This window comes from Entelurus aequoreus, linkage group LG15 (assembly GCF_033978785.1).
Source record: "Entelurus aequoreus isolate RoL-2023_Sb linkage group LG15, RoL_Eaeq_v1.1, whole genome shotgun sequence".
Classification (NCBI taxonomy): Eukaryota; Metazoa; Chordata; class Actinopteri; order Syngnathiformes; family Syngnathidae; genus Entelurus; species Entelurus aequoreus.
In genome coordinates this window covers 12,510,569-12,532,093 of record NC_084745.1, presented here as the reverse complement: position 1 = coordinate 12,532,093, position 21,525 = coordinate 12,510,569, and the positions used below count along the sequence as shown (strand labels likewise).

At 40.0% G+C, this 21,525-nt stretch overlaps 1 protein-coding gene across 1 annotated transcript in view; it reads right to left on the bottom strand.

The window, feature by feature from the left end:
• The window catches only part of spata13 (spermatogenesis associated 13), a 52,330-nt gene extending 32,145 nt beyond the window's left edge, over positions 1 to 20,185 (bottom strand). Inside the window, exon 1 of the mRNA XM_062020872.1 lies at positions 19,759 to 20,185. Coding sequence (XP_061876856.1) covers positions 19,759 to 19,767 — 9 coding nt within the window. The 5' untranslated portion in view covers positions 19,768 to 20,185. The remainder of the gene's footprint in view (positions 1 to 19,758) is intronic.
• Between the last annotated feature and the right edge of the window lie 1,340 nt (positions 20,186 to 21,525).

Below are 21,525 nucleotides of genomic sequence, written 5' to 3'. Positions count from 1 at the left end.
CATTTTAGCTTTTATAAGATATATTTTTGTAAGAACCACAATTAATAAATATATTTCAGTGAATAACTTGTTGTTCAAATCTGTATATAAATATGTACATAAAGTGTTGTAATTATATTGTAAAATGGATGGATGGATGGACGTTTAAAACAAAACTGTTATTATTAATTAGTAAGTATACATTTTTTGAGCATTTTTAGAGAAAATCATATCATTGTAGTAAATTATGCAAATTACTCAATGATGTCATGATGACCACGCCCATAGCCACGCCCCCACCGCCACATATCTTGGTAGTTTATGGGAAACACTGTTAGCATAGGCATTGTTCACACTGCAGGCCAATTTTGAATTTTTTTGCCCATATGTGACCTGTGTCGGATTTCTTCATGTCATTGTGAACAGTGCAATTGCAAATTTTTCAAACCCGAACTAGGCCTCTTTTGTATGTGGATATAAAAAGGGTATGTAAGGATTGCAAAAGCAGTCTGAACGATCCGGTTGCATTCATCGGACTAATACGCAATCAGATAGCAATAAATGTCATACTTATTTGCCAAAATAGACTGTATAAAATAGACAAAATAAATATTTTTAGGAACTCATGTCAATGTTCCACCACTCCTGTCTCCGACTTCTCGCCAACACGTTCCTCGGAGCAGACATCAAAGCTAATGCCCCACAAACTACGACAGCCCACTGTCCAGTCCACTGTACTGGCAGGTTTTCATTAGGATTTCAATTCAGGGGGTTTGTTAACATTTTTTGTTTCCAGCTGGGAGACAGTCTCCCCAACGTGTCCTGGGTCTTCCCCGTGGTCTCCTACAAGTCGGACATGCTCTAAAAACTAGTGGGGCATCCTGACCAGATGCCCGTACCATCTTATATGATGAGGCTGCTGCCCCCACGACCCGACCTGCGATAAACTGAAAAAGATGGACGGATGATTTAATGGGAGGACATGTAGTACACCCACTTTGATCCTGTTCCTGAGTTATTAAAAGATATATGACCTAGTATTTGTTTTTACATATAAAATCCCAAAAGTTGTATAATCATTAGACCAGTACTTTGCATGTAGTGGGGCGGGCATGGTAAGGTGTCAGGGGGTGGCACTACACACGTCGTCAGCTAGGTGGCATTACAGTGCATTCGCAAAGTATTCACAGCGCTTGACTTTTTACCACATTTTACCACAGACTTATTACAAAAATGTAATTAATTCATTTTTGTCCTCAAAATTCTACAGACAATACACCAAACCGACAATTTGAAAATATATATATTTTTTTTTACCACAATCTTAGCACACCTATCTTTGGGCAGTTTCGCCCATTCCTCTTTGCAGCACCTCTCAAGCTCCATCAGATTGGATGGTAGGCAAATGGTTTTCATCCAGGATGTCTCTCTACATTGCTGCATTCATCTTTCCCTCTATCCTGACTCATCCCCCAGTTTCTGCCGCTGAAAAACACCCCAACTGCATGATGCTGCCTCCACCATGCTTCACTGTAGGGAAGGTATTGACCTGGTTTCCTCCAAACATGACGCCTGGCATTCTAGCCAAAGACTTCAATCTTCCAAATAATTCTTATCTCATGGTCTGAGAGTCTTTCAGGTGCATTTTGGAAAACTTTTTTTTACCAAAAATTAGCTTCCGTCTGGCCACTCTACCATATAGGCCTGATTGGTGGTTTGCTGCAGAGATGGTTGCCCTTCTGGAAGGTTCTCCTCTCTCCACAGGAGGAAAGTTGTAGCTTTGATAGAGGGACCATCGGGTTCTTGGTCACCTCCCTGACTAGACTAAGATGAATGCAGCAATGTACAGAGACATCCTGGATGAAAACCAACTCTTCCCATCCAATCTGATGACGTTTGAGAGGTGCTGCAAAGAGGAATGGGAGAAACTGTCAAACTTGTGGCATCGTATTCAAAAATACTTGTGGCTGTAATTGCTGCCAAAATGTTCATCAAAGGCTGTGAATACTTATTTACATGGGATTTTTTTGTTTTTAATTTTTAATACAGTTGCTAATCTAAAAAAAAAAAATCACAGTTATTATTGGGTATTGTGTGTTGAATTGTCAGGACAAAAATGTATTTATTCTTTCTTTTTTTTTCAAAAGGTTGTAACATGGGCAGCACGGTGGAAGAGGGGTTAGTGCGTCTGCCTCACAACACGAAGGTCCTGAGTAGTCGTGAGTTCAATCCCGGGCTCGGGATCTTTCTGTGTGGAGTTTGCATGTTCTCCCCGTGACTGCGTGAGTTCCCTCCGGGTACTCCGGCTTCCTCCCACCTCCAAAGACATGCACCTGGGGATAGGTTGATTGGCAACACTAAATTGGCCCTAGTGTGTGGATGTGAGTGTGAATGTTGTCTGCCTATCTGTGTTGGCCCTGCGATGAGGTGGCGACTTGTCCAGGGTGTACCCCGCCTTCTGGCCGATTGTAGCTGAGATAGGCTCCAGCGCCCCCCGCGACCCCGAAGGGAATAAGCGGTAGAAAATGAATGGATGGATGGATGTAACATAACACAAAGTGCAAAAAAGTGAAGACTTTCCGGATATACTGTAGGTGCTGGAACCAGCAACACCGAGTCTTTTGCACAGAAGAATAAATAAATAAATATTATCAGGTTTTCAATCGTACTTCAATTTAGGGAGTACGTGAAGAAAATGATGTCCCCAAGGGGGGGGCGTGTCAACAAATAATTCAGAACTAGACCAAAATGAATGAAAGCAGCATAGAAAACATTATAGAGTCCGTTTTAACCGGACTAAAAAATGCCAGGTGTGATAAAGTGCTGCCACAGCACTACTGAGTCCTTCTCAAGCACTTCCACACACGAGCAGCCATTGTTGACAGTACACTCTGCCTGGTGTTTGCACCACAGAGAGTGAGCAAGCCGCTGTAGAGGATGTCACAGGTAAACAAAGAACATCTCTATCCACGGCCTAAGAAAGAAGCCACACAGTTAGAACATGACGTGCGTCTGCTGCTGTGGTGTGAGAGCAGGGGCCCGGGGTGGGCTGGTGTGTGTGTGAGATTCACAGTGGTGGCTCATGCAGCTGGCCCTTTGAAGCAGGCCTCTCTGAGCGTGACTAAGCAGTGGGAAATGCTAATCCAGTCTGATTAATGCAGTAAATTGCCACATTTCCGACTTGGTGGGGAACAATGAGACATTTGCTCAGCGTACACCTGCAGTACTACACTCATGCTGATGCAGCAGCAGCAGGGGGTCTGCTGCCGTCATCCATGTAAAGGCGGCAACGTCGCTGCCAAGCACCACTCCCGCCGGAACAATGCGCCGCTTTCAAAACGGCGCTCAATTGTCTTCTTGTGTGCCGAGGAGTGACGAAGAGCAGCGACGTAAGTACTTGGGATCTATCACCCCGACTATTTTTCTCAGGCAGGAAGAGCGAGATAGGCCAGGAATGTCAACAAGTCAGCTTGCTGGTATCTAAAGGATTCGTGATGCCTGACAGCCGTTCTCCTTCAACGCCTTCATGGCAGCCACACTGGTGTCACCAGCCGGCTGGCACACTCATCTACCACTCCAGACCTGGCCAAATTAAGGCCCGTTAAGCTTTTCAATCTGGCCCCCTGGACATTTTTTTTTTAGCTTTAAGATGGAAACTGTAGCTGCCCTTATGATGTGCAGTGATGTTTTTAAATGACCGTAAGTCTTGAACTATACAAAGTATTTCACTGGTTGGAAAGTATTGCTAACAAGCTAACGCTAAAGCCGAAAGTTTTCGTGTTGTCATATTTTATGTATATTTTGTTATTGACAGCTGAAATGGACCAAAAGGAACCGCCTTACCCTCATGAATTCATCATCTACTGAGAAGACGACTTTCTGACTGTTGGACATTGCGGACAAAAGCCTGACTTTTTATGAACAATTTGGTACACTTTATTTTTTCTGATCATATTGTTTTGTATACTATTGCTTTGCAATTCAATTACTGAGACCGGGTGTCGGCATCCCGCGGCTCATTAGCGCCGCCCTAGTGGCTCCCTGGAGCTTTTCCAAAAATGTATTAAAATGGAAAAAAATGGGGGGGATATATTTTTTGTTTTATTATGGTTTCTGTAGGTTGACAAACATGACACAAACCTTCCTAATTGTTAGAAATCCCACTGTTGATATTAAACATGCTGCACTGATGAGAGTATTTAGCGAGCGCCGTTTGGTCCAACTAATTTCGGCGGACCTTGAACTCCCCATAGTTTATTTACATGTACAACTTTCTTCGACGCTGCCCCAGAAAGACGTGTTTTATGCCACTCCTTTGTCTCATTTTGTCCACCACACTTTTTATGCTGTGCGTGATTGCTCAAGCATGAGCTTCATTGATGTTATTGACTTGTTGGAGTGTTAATCAGGCATATATGGTCACCGCATGACTGCAAACTAATTGATGCTAACATGCTATTTAGGCTAGCTGTATGTACATATTGCATCATTACGCCTTGTTTGTAGGTATCCATCCATCCATTTTCTACCGCTTGTCCCTTTTTGGGGTCGCGGGGGGTGCTGGAGCCAATCTGAGCTAATTAAATTTCCTTTACTTATGTCCTCTGTGTATTTAATTTATATTTGCATGTCTCATGACACGTTCTGTATGCAATATTGGCTGCTTTTCTGATAGTTGTTTGTGTGCCATGTTGTTCCAGACCACAGCAAACGTTACCCAGCTTGTAAAGATTGTATTACATCCACTAGAACAGGGGTCGGGAACCTTTTTGCCTGAGAGAGCCATGAAAGCCAAATATTTTAAAATGTATTTCCGTGAGAGCCATATAATATTTTTTAACACTGAATACAACTAAATGCGTGCATTTTTAAGTAAGACCAATATTTTTTAAGTATAATAAGTCTCTTATTCTTTTTAATACCATTGTTATTCTGAAGCTAACCAACAATAAATACAATAATTCTTACTATTAATGCGACTTCTTGAACAGGTGCAGTAGAAAACGGATGGATTAAAATGCCTGAGAATGTTATGAACGTTATTTTTAACACTGTGAATACGAGCGGAATTATTCATTACTTATCGTGTTAAGCAATGTCGGCTAATATTTATCTGAGAGCCAGATGCAGTCATCAAAAGAGCCGCATCTGGCTCGGGAGCCATAGGTTCCCTACCCCTGCGCTAGAAGAAGACAGCCTGCCGTTCCCTTCAACTTGGACACACACATCTATACCTTTGGCCATTCTATTCATTCTTTGGCCATTTCCAGGAGTTATCTCACCCTCTGAAAACACACCATTTTACTAATGTTTTCCAATTTTGTAAAAATGTGTCGAATAAACATTACATTTCAATATTTCTGTCAAAGAAGACTTGTGTCAGCCGGAGACACATAGTCATTTTGATAGTATGGTAATATAGCCAATATAGACACTTAAATCATGTGCTGCCTTCATTAGAACACTTACATATATAAGGCGCTTAATTTTTTGCAGCTCCTGACAGATTTTTTGTTGTTGTATTTTTAGTCCAATATAGCTCTTTCAACATTTTTGGTTTGACTTAGACTTTAGTAAAAGCACTGTGACCTAATATAGTCTGTTTATTTACATGTTATCAGTGTAGAAATATAGCAAACCACTCCTCCATACGTCAGTCTGATTTGTATCAACTACCTGAACTGTGAAATGCGCTGACGACACAAACCACACACTCCCACAGAAACATAGTTCCAGGAACTAGAGGCTCCAGGAACCAAATGTTCCTGAACCTTAGGTAGAAAAGGGCCTATTTATGCCACACCCCCACAAATTGATTGCAGATCTACACTGATTAATTTGAAATATTACAAGAAAAAAAAGTGTGTTTTTGCCAGAAATTAGTATACTGTTTTTATTTTCAAACTGTACTTTTTTGCAAAAAAATAAGCCCAATTTCAATCTTTTTTTTCTTCTACAATTGGTTATAAGGTGTTATTAATATTAGATGACTAAACTTAGTGAGGGGAATTTTCCCATTCACCTGTAAAAAAAAACCTTTATTGCGACCCCCCCCTTGTGAATAAACAAATAATTTTATTCAGAGTACATGACATATTTATTCTAATATTACAACTTATCCTTACCCTAAGGCAGTGGTTCTTAACCTGGGTTCGATTGAACCCTAGCGGTTCGGTGAGTCGGCCTCAGGGGTTCGACGGAGCCTCCGCCGCGGAGGTCAAGACAAAACCGTCTCATTGAGTAAATAAATACTACTCCCTATCGGCGTATTATGGATACCCCCAAATAGGGCTGGGCGATATATCGAATATACTCAATGTATCGCGGGTTTGTCTCTGTGCGATATAGAAAATACCGTGATATTTGAGTATAGGTTCTCACGCAGTTGCTTTTAGCTGCGGGCATTACACTACAGGCTTTTCTCACTCTTTCTTGTCTCTCCTTCTCACAGAGACATAAAACAAGCGCACCTTCTTACATACGTCACATACTGTCGCGTCATACGCCCTCGCGGAGCAGAGAGGTAGCAGCATGGGTAACATTAGCTGTGATGCTAATGCGGAGTGGTGCGAGTGGTAATACGAGAGAGAGAAAGTGTGAATCTGGTAACAAATGAAGGAAGAATTAATTCCTAATAAAAACAGCACGGGGTCCATCGTCTGGCGGAGGTTTGGCTTCAAGCGGGAAGATGTCGAACAAGTATGCGGCAAAAGCGTTGTTACAAAAAGTAGCGCCTACTGCTAATTTGTAGCATCATTTGAAAAGTCACCCGCTAGAGAATGAGGAGTGCTTGAAACTCCGCATGTCAACATCTCCGGCCGGTGCCACACCAACAAAATGCCGAAGCAACCATTTCCAGATCAACACCGTATAAAAAAATTAGTCAACAACAGAAGGAGATAACGTCCGCAGGAACCTACCACATAGCGAAGGACATACACTATTTGATTTACTATTATGCAGCTCATTTTTATTTGACAATTGTTGAAATATCTTGTGTGACATCATGCACAAAAGTGCACTTTATTTGTTGTAAACTATTATAGTGGCGTTCTGTACAAAAAGTGCACTTTAATTTAGTGTTGTTTTGATATGTCATTTTAGTGACATCATGCACAAAAGTGCACTAATAGCTTGTTTTAAAATGTCTCTGACAATCTGGCACTTTCTGTTTTGGAAACGACATGAATGCTTGTGCCACTGCTTAATAACTGTTTAATAAATACAGTTTTGGTAAATTGACTTAATTGTGGCTTCCCTCTCTGCATGAAAGTTTAAAATGAGCATATATTAATGCAGTATGAACAAGAATGTTTTAATGTAGACACATAGAATCATCATACTGCTGTGATTATATGCATCAAGTGTTCATTCAAGGCTAACGCAAAATATGGAGATATATATCGTGTATCGTGACATGGCTTAAAAATATTGAGATATTAAAAGGCCATATCGCCCAGCCCTACCCCCAAACAATGTTCCCTCTAATTTACCATCTGATTTGCAGGTGTGTAATTTTGTTCTTTGAACCAGGTGATGTTCATGCACGGTTCATTTTGTGCACCAGTAAAAAAACATAACTTTGTCTTGAATTTGAAAAAAAAAATAAAAAAAATATTTTTCACTAAAGAAGGGTTTGGTGAATGCGCATATGAAACTGGTGGGGTTCGGTACCTCCAACAAGGTTAAGAACCACTGCCCTAAGGTCTAAGAACAATGAAGCGGAATGATTTCGTACCAGTACTACATTTCGCTCAAACACGATTACAAAGTGTAACTTTGCACATGTTTTTATCTTTGCGTGTTGCTACTGTTGTCCTCTGAAGGTCACTCCGATTGAAGCGGTGCTGAGGTCTCGGCCCAAAGTTAATTAAGAGCTCACAGGGAGGAGTCGCCCGCCCCGTCTCTCACAATCGGAACTCCATGTTGGAGCCAGACTGGGATTTGTCCCAGATAGGAGGAGGAACATGCCTCCAGATACATAAACATGTGCACTGCTGGCACAAGCCCGCACTTGAGCAACATGTGCGTGCGCAGTTAGTTAGCGACGTGAGCCTTGTGCGACTTGCGGGGAAAAAAAACATTTCAAACATTGACTCAATTCCCGGTTAGGCTAGAAGAAGAAGGAAAAAAACACAACACATCATCCGTTATGTAAGGAGTGGAAAAAAAAAAGCTAAATGACAAGAAGCGAGCTGTGGGACGGGGGAGGTCACCTCTTCAGGAGGTATGTCCCGCCTCAGGCAGGGATCCAGTTCACCAAATTGACAGAATGAGCTGAGCTTTAGCAGACGGGGGCCTCCAGACGGGGGAGTATCGTGGGAAAATGACAAACACTCCTTTTCCATTCTTGGAGATCAACTCTGGGACACGTGAGGCTCACGGCAGCAAGATCTGATGCATGTCAAACACACTTAAACAACAACAGATTTCCTACACTAAACTACAGTAGTACCTCGGGATGGCAGTTTTTTGGGATAAGAGCCGTCTCTGGGATTGATTGATTGATTGATTGAAACTTTTATTAGTAGATTGCACAGTTCAGTACATATTCCGTACAATTGACCACTAAATGGTAACACCCGAATAAGTTTTTCAACTTGTTTTAGTCGGGGTCCACGTGATCAATTCATGGTGATGATGATGGTCACACTTTAGGTCTAAAGCAAATACGTGAGTTACGAGCTTAGCGGATGCCACAGTGAACCTCATAAGATCCGACCAAAACATCCTGTCTTACTCGTTAGCATTAGCTTGCAGCTAGAGATGACTATGGGAAGGAAAAAAAGACGGCGCTGAGAAGAAATTCATTGAATTAGAAAGAAATCATCAAAAACATGAGATGGCATGTAGCTAGCCAACTTGGGGAAGCAGTTGGAGCATAGCACTGCTAGTCGGCGCCATCCTGAAGCAGAATGAGTCGAAAACGCCAGCCAAGGACGTTAATATAATATTTAAACGGCATACATTTATCCATGAAAATATGGAGAAGCTGCTGAGGGTGTGTTTGACGGAGAAGCACCTGGAAGGGGATACTGTAGAAGTCCACTCTCCAAGGTAAATCCTGTACATTATCGTTACATTACTTCATAAAACTACTTGTTTTTACTACAGTCTTTTTTTTTAATACAATAGTCATCACCTAAAAGTTAGTTTTTCTTTTCAAAAAGCATGTTAGATGTTAAAATTGTGCTGTTTTGTAGTGGCCGAGCACAGCTTAGATTGATTTTAATTTAGTTTAAGGGGCGACACTCTTTCGCAATACAAGCTTTCCAAAGTACAAACTGTGTACAACTGTTTCTTTTTTATTTATTAAGAGACTTGTGATTTAGGGCTATATAAATAAACATTGATTGATTGATTGATTGAATATTCATTAGTAGGGATGTAACGACATCAAAATCTCATGGTAGGATATTGTCATGGTATTAAGGCCATGGTGGGATATTATTGTGGTATATGTCCAGTAAAAAAAGATGCCATAGTGTGCAAAAAGGCGTGGCAGGAATGTTTAGTACAAACGCATTTACTGTAACTGAACCCAAATACAATGCTCAAATGTTACAATCATATTTCTTACTACAAACATGTCTTTTCAAGTGGAAGGAACAGTGCAGGAACATCTACTGTTTCAAGAAAATATATATTTATTTTTAAAACTTACAAGTGATGTTTTTAAAGTGACAAGGTAAATAAAACAGGGGTGTCAAAAAAAATATAAATTTTCGAATGAATCGCGATTCTTACTTGGAATAGATAACATTTTTTTTTTTTTTAAAGATTAAAAAAAAATAAAAATAATATATATTTGTTTAATCTGTCCTGTCCAGCCACTCAGACTAATCATATATGTTGCTTTATTTGTATTTGACTTTATTAAAGTTTGGGTAGAATTTTATTCAACAAAACAAAGTATCTTTTAAGTAATATATACATTTATTAGAGCTGTTTATATATTTTATGGAGGAATTTAGTTAATCATAGAACTGGCACCCAATATTATTAACAAGGTATGGATTTTGAATTGAGAATGGTTACCCCCAAGAATGGAGTCAAGTGGTGCCCAAAGATTCACAGCCCTAATAAACAGAGTAACAAGTGTAACACAATAATGTTCACTTTTGTGTCTTTCAACTTTTACTTTATGAGAATCAGTGTCCTCTGCAGTGGACGTGTTTTTATATTAACTTGGAAAATGGTGTTTCTCATAAAAGTTAACCAACAATTTAACTTTTAATCATGTAAATACCTCATAAACAGGTGTTCAGTTATCTTTACTGGGTGGCGGTTTATGAGGTGGCCACTTGTCCACTTGAATGGAGTGCTTACCCAAATAAACTGAAAAACAGCTGTACCAAAACAGACAACTGTCCAAGTGTGTCACACTTGCCATGATACACATCTGTATCATGACAGACAGCATATGCTGTCTGGCTAGCTGTGTACAAACAAAACATGGGCTAATAGTTTACAGCTATTGTAATACAGATATTGTAATATGATTGTTCATGTTTGTCAGTCAGTACAGATTGGTGTCCTATCGCATTGTGTTGTGCATTACAAACTCATACGCGTTTCATATTGACGGAGTTGCTAGCTTATCTCTTTCCGTAGCTAGCTTTTAAGGCGAATACCAAAGCATGCCGATGATGATGATTACTACGTTAGAAAAAGAGTTCCTTAGTGCTCGCTCTTACCTAATAATGTTGCTACAGCTTGGTTATTATACAGTTTACGGAACGTAAATGAAGTATTGTTGACGGTTTTTCAATGTATTTTTAAAGTGATTCAGAGGTAGAATGTATTGCTCCCATTAGCTGCATTGCTGACTACCTGGAACGAGCAGATTTATGTAGGTAAGAATTAGAGATGTCTGATAATATTGGACTGCCGATATTATCGGCCGATAAATGCTTTAAAATGTAATATCGGAAATTATCGGTATCGGTTTCAAAAAGTAAAATGTACGACTTTTTAAAACGCTCTGTGTACACGGACATAGGGAGAAGTACAGAGCGCCAATAAACCTTAAAGGCACTGCCTTTGTGTGCCGGCCCAGTCACATAATATCTACGGCTTTTCACACACACACTAGTGAATACAAGCATACTTGGTCAACAGCCATACAGGTCACACTGAGGGTGGACGTATAAACAACTTTAACACTGTTACAGATATGCGCCACACTGTGAACCCACACCAAATAAGAATGACAAACACATTTCGGGAGAACATCCGCACCATAACACAACATAAACACAACAGAACAAATACCCAGAACCCCTTGCAGCACTAACTCTTCTGGGACGCTACAATATACACCCCCCGCTACCCCCGCACCCCCAACCCTGCCCACCTCAACCTCCTCATGCTCTCTCAGGGAGAGCATGAAAGCTGCTGTTTTGAGGCATGTTAAAAAAAAAAAAATGCACTTTGTGACTTCAATAATAAATATGGCAGTGCCATGTTGGCATTTTTTTCCATAACTTGAGTTGATTTATTTTGGAAAACCTTGTTACATTGTTTAATGCATCCAGCGGGGCATCACAACAAAATTAGGCATAATAATGTGTTAATTCCACGACTGTATATATCGGTATCGGTTGATATCGGAATCGGTAATTAAGAGTTGGATAATATCGGATATCGGCAAAAAAGCCATTATCGGACATCTCTAGTAAGAATGCGAAACAAAAAACCCTTTTGTCTTCTTGTCTCTCATAATGATTGTAAACGATAAACAAAATTCCAAAAAAGTGCAGTTCTCCTTTAAATTGTGTTTCATCCAGCACAGGACCAGCCAGCCCCTTGCATGTCTGCATTTTGCCATTCTCATTTATTCATCAGTCACTGAGAAATTAAGCAAAAAAAAAAAAGCTACAAAATGCCAACATTTTGTCATGCATTTATTTTGTTTGTTTGTTTAATGCAACTTTTTAGTGTTTATTGGTTTATGCCTAACAAACATTATGGTGAATTGTGTGTATGCTTGATGTGATGGATGACTCAACTCTCAGAGGGCTCAAATGCCAAGTAGCAGGCGGAACACTTTGTGCCAGCGTGTAGCATCACTAGGGGAACATGACACACACAACTCCGGTGTACAGTATGTGTGTGTGTGTGTGCATCTCAATGATAACCTGATTAGTGCAGCTTTGCAAGTCTGCGCCCAGGACTGGTTTTATCTTCACTTAGCCTAAGCAGGCAGACGGGCAGAACATCTCAGCGCTCACTTCAAGTGGCAATCCACACAACTGCAAACAGCACACCAAGTTTCTGCCTACCTCTCAGGGCGTGCATGGATGGATGGATGCAACCTGGCCCGTATGCACTCCATAGAGATAAGCTATGGTGTCCATTGTTAATGGAGCAGTATTTACACGCCAGTTTGGCTTTATTGCGGTAGAATGGACAAGGGTGTGATCATATTTTTTGTACAAGTTGAAAAAGAACTGGGGTTGTAAGTTATACTCATTTGTGTGAAGAAAGCAGTACACAGGTGCATGTCCCGGCTACTCAGTACAACATGGCAAACACCAACAATATAAAACAGTATCACAATATTTACCAGTGTGAAGTTGCTACAAAATATTTTGTTTGTGCCGATACGATCTTTAAGTTATACATTACATCATCCAGACCCCCACCTTATTAAAATCTCCCCAAACTTGTCCCATTTCTTTGTGCCGCAAAAGTGTTTTGTCTACCTATTATTGATTTTATGTAAAAGTTATAGTTTTTATGTTATTCATAACCAGCCCCCCTCACCTTGTCACGTTTGTGCATCAAACATTTTGTAGTCTGTATGTTAGTGTTGTATGATTCATAAGCAGCACCCCCCACACAACTTGTCAAAATCTCCCCAAACGTGTCCAAAATGTTTGTGCTGCAAATGTTTATGTTACTAATGTTTTGTAGTCATGTTATTACCGTGTTATTATTCATGACCATCCCCCAACTTTTGCTATTCATTTGTGCTACGTCTGTGCTGCACATTATTTTTGTTTTTAACACTTGACTATTCATAACCAGACCCCCCCCCCCCTCGCCCCACCCCATCTTGTCAACATCCCCCCAAACATTTGTGCTGCAAAGAAGTTTTGTCCATCTATTATAGTTTTTTATGTTATTAACTGGTTATGATTCATAACGTCCCCCCCCCACCTTGTCAAAATTTCCCCAAACTTGTCCCAAATGTTTGTACTGAAAAAAACTAAACTATTTCTTATAGTTTTTATTAGAGAACCCCGGCCGGGTCATACCAAAGACTATAAAAATGGGACCCATTACCTCCCTGCTTGGCACTCAGCATCAAGGGTTGGAATTGGGGGTTAAATCACCAAAAATGATTCCCGGGCGCGGCTACGCTGCTGCCCACTGCTCCCCTCACCTCCCAGGGGGTGATCAAGGGGATGGGTCAAATGCAGAGGACAAATTTCACCACACCTAGTGTGTGTGTGACAATCATTGGTACTTTAACTTTAACTTAAGATGCCGATAAATGCTTTAAAATGTAATATCGGAAATTATCGGTATCGTTTTTTTTTTATTATCGGTATCGTTTTATTTATTTTTTATCAAATCAACATAAAAAACACAAGATACACTTACAATTAGTACACTAACCCAAAAAACCTCCCTGCCCCATTTACACTAATTCACACAAAAGGGTTGTTTCTTTCTGTTATTAATATTCTGGTTCCTACATTATATATCAATATATATCAATACAGTCTGCAAGGGATACAGTCCGTAAGCACACATGATTGTGCATGCTGCTGGTCCACTAATAGTACTAACTTTTAACAGTTAATTTTACTCATTTTCATTAATTACTAGTTTCTATGTAACTGTTTTTATATTGTTTCACTTTCTTTTGTATTCAAGAAAATGTTTTAAATGTATTTATCTTATTTTATTTCATACATTTTTTTTAAAAAAGGACCTCATCTTCACCATACCTGGTTGTCCAAATTAGGCATAATAATGTGTTAATTCCACGACTGTATATATAGCGGTATCGGTTGATATCGGTATCGGTAATTAAGAGTTGGACAATATCGGAATATCGGATATCTGCAAAAAGCCATTATCGGACATTCCTAGTTTTTATGTTATCAACATTTAATTATTCATAACCAGCCCCCGACCTTATCTAAGCCTATGTTTACACTGCAGGCCAAAGTGGCCCAAATCTGATTTTTTTTGGATCTGATTTTTTCAGCAGATTGTTTAAACTGCAAGTAAAATTTGATTTTTTTTCCAGTGTAAACACGCACAGGCCCCAATGGAACCTCGACGTCACTTGCATGCGCACTTCGATTAAGTGAAAACAAAGGAAGTCGCTACTACTACAAAATAAGATAAGTCGCCACATCTTAAATGAGTGTTTTTTCACGTGAAAGTAAATGAAAGTAATATAATGTATGAATGATGTATAAAGTGTAATATATTTGGGAGGGTTGTAATCTTTTAATGGCTGTTAAGTAGAGGAGACACGGACATCAGAGTGGATCTACGGGAGCTTTATTTTTCAACTCACATGCAAGCGAAAGTGCCACAGTGTCAATTCCGGTCCTTCAACAATCGCAATTTTTTCCAAATCAAAATATATATTACATATATACTACATATATACATATACATACATACTACACATACTACATACATATACATATATTACATATGTGGGCTCTGTACCGAGGATGTCGTTGTGGCTTGTACAGCCCTTTGAGACACTTGTGATTTAGGGCTATATAAATAAACATTGATTGATTGATTGATATAGCTTATTATTTGTGCAATATTAACAACTGATGCACCGTAAATTTGGTCGTCTTAAATAGAAACCGAAACCCGATGTGATGAAATATCCATTTGTGCTGGCGACTGCGTCTTTCGGCGCACATCGCCATTCAATTACAAGTTGTTTAAAACTCAATTATTGATGCATCTTTATGTATCTTGTTTTACATTTCTATTCATTTCCATAAATAAGCGTTTACCACCTGCAACTTTCAAAAAAATGCATTTGTAATACGAAACAGTTAAATTAGTTCCCACATGTATTAAACGAATGGGAATGTGTGCAAAACTGCAACATAGAAATAAAAGAGCTGGCCGGATTATGTTATTAACATGTTATTCATAACCAGCCTTGTCAAAATCTCCCCAACTTGTCCAATTTGTTTGTGTCTAACTCTTATAGTTTTAATGTTGTGGGGCTGGTTATGAATATGTTAAGGTAAAAACTATAATAGTTAGACATACAAAAGGAATGGTATTTTAATATTTGCAATGGTAAAGGGGGCCCACTTCACACAGGTCACAATATTAGCGGTTTGGCCTTCACATGAAGAAACTCGCCCCCATGGAGTCAGACTTCATAAGTACACTATTCATCATTTTATGGTCGGTGTGACAGTGAAGAATGTTAAATCAAGCTCCCTGGCACCGCTTCCTCAAAACACGCCAGTAGGTTTTGCTTGAAAGCTCATAAAATGATTTCATGATGGGGACAGCTTGACCCGGTGACTGACTATTCCTTTGTTCAAGCAGTTCAAATTGCCCATTTTGACCGATTGCCTCATTTTGGAGCTGCCATATAAGGAAGGAGAGAATGAAAGGACCACGCCCACCTTACCTATAGAGCGTGGGAAGCAAGTGGAGGGGTGGGGAAAAGTGTCTGAACTTGCTTACAGGACGACGACTTTCACCTGACCTGCTTTTTGGCTGTCACGGTGACAGACAGCCGGGAATTTAACACCATGACACATCCTTTGTCAATTATCAACACCACTTGCTTTTATTGGGAAAAAGGCAATCGTTCATTTGACAGAAGCACCTAATTAGGGCCATCCGATCACAGGTCACATGTACACAAGGCTGACTGTGTCACAAGCATCAAAAATGGAAAAAAAATAAAAGATTAAATGATTAGCATGACGCATTTTTGCCGTTCAAAAAAATGAACAATGGTACACGAAAGAGAAAGGAAGCTGTTGCAAAACATGTTGGTGTGCACACCTCAGGACGACTTGTAGGCCGCGCAGACCACAACCATGTGACATTTCCAGTTCTATGGTTACCACAGGGCTGGGCGATAAAACCATAACAATATACATCGCGACAGACACAATGTCAACGAAAAATGCCTCGCGATAGTTTAATTCAACAAAAGGCGCTCGCTCTCCGGTAACCGAGCAATGCAGGAAGTGATCCCTGATCAGTGGGAGTGATACGCTAACAGCCAATCAGGTGATGGTATCAACCAACACGTTTGGTTGCACCATCTTGTTTTCTTTGCACGGCGTGAGAAGACTGAGTCAAAATGAGTAAATTGTGGATAAAAGAGGAAAAGTCACCTCAATACTAGGGCTGGGCGATAAATCGAGTTTGTGAAATATATCGATATATGTTTAAACAAGATATGAATTAAGAGCCTTAATCATTAATCATTATTAATGTAGCAGCCTAGTTTTGAATGGCAGGGTCCCGGCTATCACATGTTGATAAAAATATAACATTTACATAATAAAAATCAACTACAGGCTTCCCAAATGCTGTAATAAATCAAACATGATGAGTTGACTTGAAACTGTTTAATGTTGCACTTTTTATATGTAGAACAAACGTTTTGTCATTGTATTTAATCTGAGCAACAACTTGAGGCAGTTTAATGTTGATTAACGTGGGCGGAAAAGCTGCAGGAGTCTTCCAACGCCTCCGGAACATCTGGTCATCAAAATCTATCAGTACGTCCACAAAGCTGCGCCTCTATATGTCAGCGGTCATCCCTACAGTGACCTATGCCTGTGAGACGTGGATGAAGACATCAAGCATTACGTCTTCCACCGACGGTGCCTCAAATACATCTTGAGGATCTCATGGAGAGACCACATCACAAATGAAGAGGTGATGAAAGGGCAGGGGTAGCACCATTGTCTGACATAGTCTCTGACACGAAAAGGAGAATGGCTGGACACGTACTACGACTGCCAAGAGAGAGACCGGCAAGTGTGGCAAATGGACTGGGTGCCAGAAGGGGGAAAGAGGAAGAGAGGATGACCAAAGAAGACGTGGAGACAAACCGCCAAGGAAGACCTGAGAGAGATGGGAGTCAGCTGGCATGGAGCAAGAAGGGTCGCCAGTGACCGGAACAAATGGAGGGGACTCGTCGCCCAATGTTCCAACAGGAATGGGAGGAACTAAGTCTAAGTAAGTAAACGTGGGCAGAATTATTATAGTGTTCCCAATGTGAAAAGGATAAAGCCATTGTTTACAAATTTGGTAAATAAATAACCAAAAAAATTTATATTTTGTTGTTTTCTTACTGTACCGAAAATGAACCGAACCGTGACCTCTGGACCGAGCTACATACCGAACCGCCATTTTTGTGTACCGTTACACCCCTAGTAAATATGGGTTTTGTTGTTAAAGGCCTACTGAAACCCACTACTACCGACCACGCAGTCTGATAGTTTATATATCAATGATGAAATCTTAACATTGCAACACATGCCAATACGGCCGAGTTAGATTAGTTAAGTGCAATTTTAAATTTCCCGCGAAATATTCTGCTGAAAACGTCTCGGTATGATGATGTTTGCGCGTGACGTCACGGATTGTGCGGACATATTGGGACAGCATTGTGGCCAGCTATTAAGTCGTCTGTTTTCATCGCAAAATTCCACAGTATTCTGGACATCTGTGTTGGTGAATCTTTTGCAATTTGTTTAATGAACAATGAAGACAGCAGAGAAGAAAGCTGTAGGTGGGATCGGTGTATTAGCGGCTGGCTGCAGCAACACAACCAGGAGGACTTTTGAGTTGGATAGCAGACGCGCTACCGTGATTATGCGGCTTTGGCTTCCAAACATTTGATCGCTTGCCCGTACGTGCGTGCCGCTATGTGCATGTCACGTACGTAACTTTGGGGAAATATATGTGCTGTATGAACTTTACGGAGGTGAATGGTACTTTGGGCTGTGGGATTGAGTGTGTTGTGCGGGTGTTTGATTTGTATTGGTGGGTTATATGGACGGGAGGGGGGAGGTGTTTGTTATGCGGATTAATTTGTGGCATATTAAATATAAGCCTGGTTGTGTTGTGGCTAATAGAGTATATATACACTACTGTTCAAAAGTTTGGGGTCACATTGAAATGTCCTTATTTTTGAAGGAAAAGCACTGTACTTTTCAATGAAGATAACTTTAAACTAGTCTTAACTTTAAAGAAATACACTCTATACATTGCTAATGTGGTAAATAACTATTCTAGCTGCAAATGTCTGGTTTTTGGTGCAATATCTACATAGGTGTATAGAGGCCCATTTCCAGCAACTATCACTCCAGTGTTCTAATGGTACAATGTGTTTGCTCATTGGCTCAGAAGGCTAATTGATGATTAGAAAACCCTTGTGCAATCATGTTTACACATCTGAAAACAGTTTAGCTCGTTACAGAAGCTACAAAACTGACCTTCCTTTGAGCAGATTGAGTTTCTGGAGCATCACATTTGTGGGGTCAATTAAACGCTCAAAATGGCCAGAAAAAGAGAACTTTCATTTGAAACTTGACAGTCTATTCTTGTTCTTAGAAATGATAAATGGGTTATACTTGTATAGCGCTTTTCTACCTTCAAGGTATTCAAAGCGCTTTGACACTATTTCCACATCCACACACACATTCACACACTGATGGCGGGAGCTGCCATGCAAGTCGCTAACCAGCAGCCATCAGGAGCAAGGGTGAAGTGTCTTGCCCAAGGACACAACGGACGTGACTAGGATGGTAGAAGGTGGGGATTGAACCCCAGTAACCAGCAACCCTCCGATTGCTGGCACGGCCACTCTACCAACTTCGCCACGCCGAAATGAAGGCTATTCCACAAAATTGTTTGGGTGACCCCAAACTTTTGAACGGTAGTGTATGTCTTGTGTTTATTTACCGTTTTAGTCATTCCCAGCTGAATATCAGGTCCCACCCGCCTCTCACAGCATCTTCCCTATCTGAATCGCTTCCACTGCCCTCTAATCCTTCACTTTCACTTTCCTCATCCACAAATCTTTCATCCTCGCTCAAATTAATGGGAATCGCTCTAACTGCTGGTGGCCATGATTGTAAACAATGTGCAGATGTGAGGCGCTCCACAACCTGTGACGTCACGCTACTTCCGGTACAGGCAAGGCTTTTTTTTTTATCAGCGACCAAAAGTTGCGAACTTTATCGTCGATGTTCTCTACTAAATCCTTTCAGCAAAAATATGGCAATATCGCGAAATGATCAAGTATGACACATAGAATGGACCTGCTATCCCCGTTTAAATAAGAAAATCTCATTTCAGTAGGCCTTTAAGAGTTTAATTGTCTATTGATCAAAAATGCACATCAATGAAGGAGATAAATAAAAAATGAATGACTTTCATTTCATTTCATTTAAATGATTTCTGCATAATCACGAGAGTACAAGTGTGGCGCCCTAACAAGGAGTGAAAACAGAAATGGGGTTGGATTCTGAAAGCAGGATTAAGAAGCTTGAAGAAGTGGAGCCAAAGTGTCTGTTTTATTTCTGCATTAATTAACTTTCTTTGTAAGCTGCACCCCACCCCACCACACACACACACACACCCGTGTGCAGCCAGCATCACTATAACAACCAGGGCTGCAACGCGCCCTCGCAGAACACAACACAACGAGAGGGAACCCCAAGTTTTCCAATGATAATATGACGTCACTTATTAATCACAGGTCAAGATAACGTCACTTATCAATAAACTCACCGTGCTCATAGTCGCTGATGTTCTCCGCCCTCACGTCAACGGAGCAGCTGTCGGCGTAGTCTTAGCCATAGTAAAGTAGTCTGGCTTCCTCCTTGTCCGCCCGCACGAACATGTCGACGCAAGGGGGAATACAAAAAGCGAGCGAAGAAAGAAAAATGGCTACATTTTAACACAAATGCTAGTAGCAACTTAAGCTAGCTGCTGAGCGCTCGCCGACAAACTTTCTCAATTAGGCGAGTCGGCGCTCGGTTGGAGGACGAAAAACGCTCGTTCGGGAGCTAAATGGGGAAATTTGAACCTAGTTAATGGAAGAAGTTGGTCAAGAAAGTGACCTTTTTTGGCCCCGCTAGCTGCCGTGAAGAGAAGTAAGTGGAGTAAAGTGCTGGCGAGCATCTTCATGCACTTGTTGCAGTTGACCCGTAGGGGCGGGGCTTCGAAAATTTGAAGGAGGGATGTTACTGGTTGAGAGTCGCCTGACTGTTTGGCTGCCAGCCAATCACACGTCAGAAGCGGGGGCGAGAAGCCATGAAGCCACGCCCTCCTCCTGAATGGCCCATTGAAGAAGAAGTAAAATTAAAAAAAAAGGGAGTCTAAAGAAGACTGGACCTTCCAGTTGTTGTCTTCCTCATATTAGTTCCTTGTGTCACATAAGCCTGCCCATCCCACTATGAAAGCGCTTTAAGAATAGCCAACAAAAACAAAGCAGTGACAATATTGAGATTATTGGCATATGGTTGTCCAAAGTGTGGCCCCGGTGGCCATTTAAATTTGTTACACATTCTACTGATAAAAACAAACAAATATAAAAGAGCCCACAGGTAAAATTTAATAGGAAAAAGTTGCAATGTTGACTAATAACACAAAGCAGTTTTCTTAGCTCAAAAAAATAATAATGAATCAAAATCCACGTTGTTAAGAATCATTGACCTATTTAAAACCCCAATGACTTCACATCAAGTATTCCACTTTTTGGGTGAAAATATTGCATGTTTTGAGTGTTTGCCATATAAAAAACAATGTTTCCTTTGACAAAAAAGTAATAAAACATGAACAAATATAAAAAATGTATAATCGACGAACAGATCTAAAGAGATTCAAGCGTTAAATGTAAAAGAAGAAAAAAAAAAGTATTAGTTATTTTTTTATCACGTTCAGTTGATTTAGTCATTGCTTGAAAAATAATAATGAATCAAAATCCACGTTGTTATAAATTATTTACCTATTTAAGGCTCCAATTACTACACATCAAATATTATAGTTTGAATAATTTTTTGGGGAAAATATTGCATATTTTGAGTGTTTGATAAATAAAAAACGTTTTCTTTGACAAAAAAGTCATAAAACGCATATGAAAAAATAACTTTTAATCGACGGATGGATCTAAAGTTGATCTAGAGATTTAAGCGTTGAAAGTAAATACTTTTTTTTTTTTTTTTAACACTTTTATGAGTTGATTTTAGTGGGAACTTTTTTTCAAAAACTGTCACTGCTCAAAAAGTAATAATGATGTAAACAGAAAATGATGTTTAAGGTTCCAATTACTGCACATCAAATATTCCACTTTTAAATTGTTTTTTGGGGAAAATAATGCATATTTTGAGTGTTTGACATACAAAAAAACTATGTTTCCTCTGACAAAAAAGTAATAAAATATACAAAAATATTAAAAACTTTTAATCGACGAAAAGATCTAAAGTTGATCCAGAGATTTTATCATTTTAATGGGAATTTTCTTTTAATCTGTCATTGCTTGAAAAATAATAATGA